This window comes from Arachis hypogaea, chromosome 13 (genome assembly GCF_003086295.3).
Source record: "Arachis hypogaea cultivar Tifrunner chromosome 13, arahy.Tifrunner.gnm2.J5K5, whole genome shotgun sequence".
Lineage (NCBI taxonomy): Eukaryota > Viridiplantae > Streptophyta > Magnoliopsida > Fabales > Fabaceae > Arachis > Arachis hypogaea.
The window spans coordinates 21,496,255-21,500,737 of NC_092048.1; the positions used below are offsets into that span (position 1 = coordinate 21,496,255).

Consider the following 4,483-nt stretch of genomic DNA (forward strand, 5'->3'; position numbering starts at 1 on the left):
GTATCGCTGACTGGCAGTCCACGACTTGACGAGCCCCTACCATCATCCCGGATCCCAACCCGAACCGTCCGGTAACCGACTTACCGAACATTGGCGCCGTCTGTGGGGATCGTCCATGGACTTCGTGCTAGTCGAAACAGAGGCAAGCCGCGAGGCCGTACCCGGAGGCGATGCCGCCGGGACGGGAACCCGACAACATCCGAGATCCCCCCCGAGGGACGCAACCCAGGCGCACGAGAGACGCCCCTTCGGGGGGACTGGCAACAACCACGCCAGAATAATGCCAGAGCTACGCCATAGAATGCAAGACTTGGAACGCAGGTTAGCGGAAAGAGAACGCGACCAGCGCATCCCAGAGCATAGTCACTCCCGCTCCCGCTCCAGGAGCCGCTCCAGGCGCACGCCTAGCCCCATGAGTCCGAAAGCACCCGGGAGAGAGGGCGTGCGAGAAGACGTCATGACCCTGTCATTTACGCCAGACGCGAGAGGCGGCGTACCACGGATTAGGGCGACGAAGAGGGGAGAACGGGTACCCGCGGACCCATAATAATAGGGGCCACCCCATTCCACCGCTCCATACTTGAGGTCCGGCTGCCAAAACACTTTGACAAACCAACGGACATGAGATACGATGAAACGCAAGACCCTCTGGAGCATCTAACGGCCTTCGAGGCCAGGATGAACTTAGAAGGAGTGGAAGACGAGGTAAGATGTCGCGCCTTCCCGGTCACCCTGGCGGGACCTGCAATACGGTGGTTCAATAACCTTCTGCAGGGCTTGGTGACCCAATTCTCCGACATCAGCCATGCCTTCCTGGCTCAGTTCACGACCAGGATCGCCAAAGCCAAGCACCCGATCAATTTGCTAGGGGTGACCCAGAGAGCCGGGGAACCGACCAGGAAATACTTGGATCGTTTCAACGACGAATGCTTGGAAATTGATGGTCTGACGAACTCGGTGGCGAGTTTGTGTTTGACGAACGGGCTCCTGAATGAGGACTTCAGGAAGCACCTTACCACACAAGCCCATCTGGACAATGTAGGAGATCCAGTGCGTGGCTAAGGAGTATATCAACGATGAGGAAGTAAGCCGGGTCGTGGCTGCCAATAAACGGCAGCCCGCCTACAACCAAACCCGACACTACGAAGGCAGAGAAAGACTAAAGGAACACGCCAGGGACGGCGGCCCGAGTAAAGCGCCAAAGCCATTCCCTCGAGTCGGGAAATTCACCAATTACACCCCCTCGCGGCACCGATCACAGAAGTCTACCAACAGATAGCAGAGAAGGGGATACTGTCGAAACCCCGACCTCTGAAGGACAGGACGGGGGGAAACAAGAGCCTCTACTGTGAATATCACAAGGGATACGGGCACAAAACCCAAGACTGCTTCGACCTGAAAGACGCCCTGGAGCAGGCAATCAGGGATGGAAAACTTGCCGACTTCTCCCATCTTATAAGGGAGCCGAGGAGACGCAATCGGGATCACGAAAGCGAAAACAGGTCCCGACCGACAAGACGACGCCAAGAACCAGAGGGGGACGACCAAGGTCTCACGGTGGTGAACGTAGTAACAGAGAGGATCTCCGCCCCAAGGTCAAAATCGGCACAGAAAAAAGATGCCAAGGTCTTCGCGGTCTCCTCCTCGTCTGCTAGAAGTTCCCGGGGACTCCCACCCATCTCCTTCGGCCCCGAAGACCAATGGTTCGACGAGGTGCCGGAAAGTTCCCCCATGGTCATCACGACCAGAGTCGGAACCGGCCTTGTCAAGCGGATCCTGGTGGACACGGGGGCAGACTCGAACATCATGTTTCGAAACGTTTTTGATGCCCTGGGACTACGAGATGCCGATCTGGCGACCCACCAGCATGGTGTGGTAGGGTTGGGAGACCACTTCATCAAGCCGGATGGAATCATCTCACTCCCGACCTCCGTGGGACAAGGGCAGAGGCGAAGGACGGTGATGGCCGATTTTGTGATTTTACGAGATTCCACAGCTTACAATATCATCTTGGGGAGAAAAACCATCAACGACCTGGGGGCAGCTATTAGTACGAAGCTGCTCGTGATGAAGTTTGTTGCTGATGACGGATCTGTAGGATCCATCAGAGGAGATTTGGAAACGGCGGTCGCCTGCGACCACGCCAGCCTCTCTCTCAGGAAAAAGTCCAAAGAAGCATCGGGGGTCTTCCTCACCGACCTGGACGCCATGGTAGATGACAAGCCCAGACCTGAGCCGGAAGGGGATTTCGAAAAATTTAGGGTCGGTGATGGGGACGAGAAGTTCACGTTCATAAACAGAAACCTTCCCCACAAATTAAAGGAGCCTTTGATGGAGATGATCAGAGCCAATGCCGACCTCTTCGCTTGGACGCCAGCCGACATGCCAGGGATAGATCCCTAGCTCATGTCACACCATCTGGCCGTCAAACTGGAAGCCAAGCCAGTGGCCCAGAGGAAGAGAAAGATGTCACAGGAAAGGGCAGAGGAGGTGGCCAGGCAGGCGGCCAGCCTCCTTGAAGCAGGGTTCATCCGGGAACTGGACTACTTGACCTGGCTGTCGAACATAGTTTTGGTGAAAAAGCACAATGGGAGGTGGAGAATGTGTGTAGACTACTCTGACCTCAATAAGGCATGTCCTAAGGACTCCTATCCCCACCCCAACATCGACGCACTCGTTGACGCAGCGGCGGGGTACCGGTATCTGAGCTTCATGGACGCCTACTCTGGGTACAACCAGATACCGATGCACCGACCCGACGAGGAAAAAACGGCGTTCATAACGCCAGGAGGGACCTATTGCTACAAAGTGATGCCATTTGGTTTGAAAAATGCTGGCGCCACGTACCAGAGGTTGATGAACAAGATATTCAGTGAGCTCATAGGCAAGACAGTGGAAGTTTACGTGGACGACATCCTCGCAAAAACCACACGACCCGACGATCTCTTGAGCGACCTGGGGGGCGTATTCGAGTCCCTCCGGCAACACGACATGAGGCTTAACCCGCTCAAGTGCGCCTTTGCCATGGAGGCCGGAAAGTTTCTGGGATTCATGATCACCCAAAGGGGAGTAGAAGCCAACCCCGAGAAGTGCCAAGCGATTCTCCAGATGAAGAGCCCGGGTTGTATTAAAGACGTCCAACAATTGGCGGGAAGACTGACGGCTCTATCCCGTTTCCTCGGTGCATCGGCAGCAAAAACCCTACCCTTCTTCAATCTGATGAAAAAGGGAATAGCATTCGAATGGACCACAGCGTGCGAGGAAGCATTCAACCACTTCAAGGAGATCCTAGCAGCACCTCTGGTGCTCGGGAAGCCCAAGGTAGGAGAATCACTCTACCTCTACCTGGCAGTAACAGAGGAAGCGCTTGCAGCAGTGCTTGTAAGAGAAGAAGGGAAAGCTCAGCAGCCGGTCTACTTCGTGAGCAGGGCTCTACAAGGAGCCGAGCTGAGGTACAGCAAGCTGGAAAAACTGGCATTGACACTCCTAACTTTCTCCCGAAGGTTAAGGCAATACTTCCAGGGCCACAGTATAGTCGTGAGGACGGATCAGGCAATTCGCCAAGTACTCCAAAAACCTGATTTGGCTGGCAGGATGATGACCTGGGCCATCGAGCTCTCCCAATATGACTTGCAGTATGAGCCCCGGCACGCAATCAAGGCCCAGGCGGTGGCAGACTTCTTGGTTGAGGTAACGGGTGATCCTCCCGAGGAAACGGGCACACGGTGAAGGCACCACATGGACGGGGCCTCCAACCAAACGTCCGGGGGAGCCGGGGTCATCTTAGAAAGCCCGGCAGGAGTCATCTACGAGCAATTGACCAAGTTCGAGTTCCCCGTGTCGAACAATCAAGCGGAATATGAAGCTCTCTTAGGCGGACTAATACTAGCTCGGGAAGTTGGGGCAACGAAGGTCGAAGTATGCAGTGACTCACAGGTCGTCACCTCGCAAGTAAACGGAAGCTACCAAGCCCGGGATCCCCTCCTGCAAAAATACTTGGAAAAGGTTAAAGAAATGACAAGTCAGATCCAAGAGGTCACGATCCAACACGTCCCAAGAGAGAGGAACACACGGGCGGACCTCCTGTCCAAACTAGCGAGCACGAAGCCAGGAGCGGGTAACCGGTCTCTCATCCAAGGCATGGTGAAGGAGCCAACGGTCGCCCTCCATTTGACAGAGTCAAGCCCCTCGTGGTTGGACCCCATCACAAACTTCCTGGAACTAGGCAAGTTGCCTGACGATGAGAAAGCGGCCAAAGCATTGAGAAGGGAGGCGGCTAGATATGCAATCATACAAGGGCAACTGTTTAGGAAGGGGCTCAGCCAGCCCCTATTGAAGTGCTTGCACCCCGACCAGACGGACTATGTACTTAGAGAAGTCCACGAGGGTTGTTGCGGCCACCACATCGGGGCAAAGCCCTAGCGAGGAAGCTCATCCGAGCTGGATACTACTGGCCATCAATGATGAAAGACTCAAGGGAATT

The 4,483-nt window shown here is 55.2% G+C and overlaps 1 protein-coding gene across 1 annotated transcript; it reads left to right on the forward strand.

Moving 5' to 3' along the window:
* The first annotated feature begins 621 nt into the window (after positions 1-621).
* Positions 622-2,403, forward strand: LOC112732962 (uncharacterized). The gene is made up of 2 exons (XM_025781798.1): positions 622-1,050; positions 1,276-2,403. Exons 1-2 carry the CDS (start codon positions 622-624, stop codon positions 2,401-2,403), a joined length of 1,557 nt encoding a protein of 518 aa, XP_025637583.1.
* The last annotated feature ends 2,080 nt before the right edge of the window (positions 2,404-4,483 follow it).

What these genes read in the sequence shown, in the direction of transcription:
- LOC112732962 (XM_025781798.1), top strand. Translation starts at nt 622, where the DNA reads ATGAGATACGATGAAACGCAAGACCCTCTGGAGCATCTAACGGCCTTC. An exon ending in TGGACAATGTAGGAGATCCA is followed by an intron (nt 1,051 to 1,275) that starts GTGCGTGGCTAA and finishes GTCTACCAACAG; the next exon opens with ATAGCAGAGAAGGGGATACT.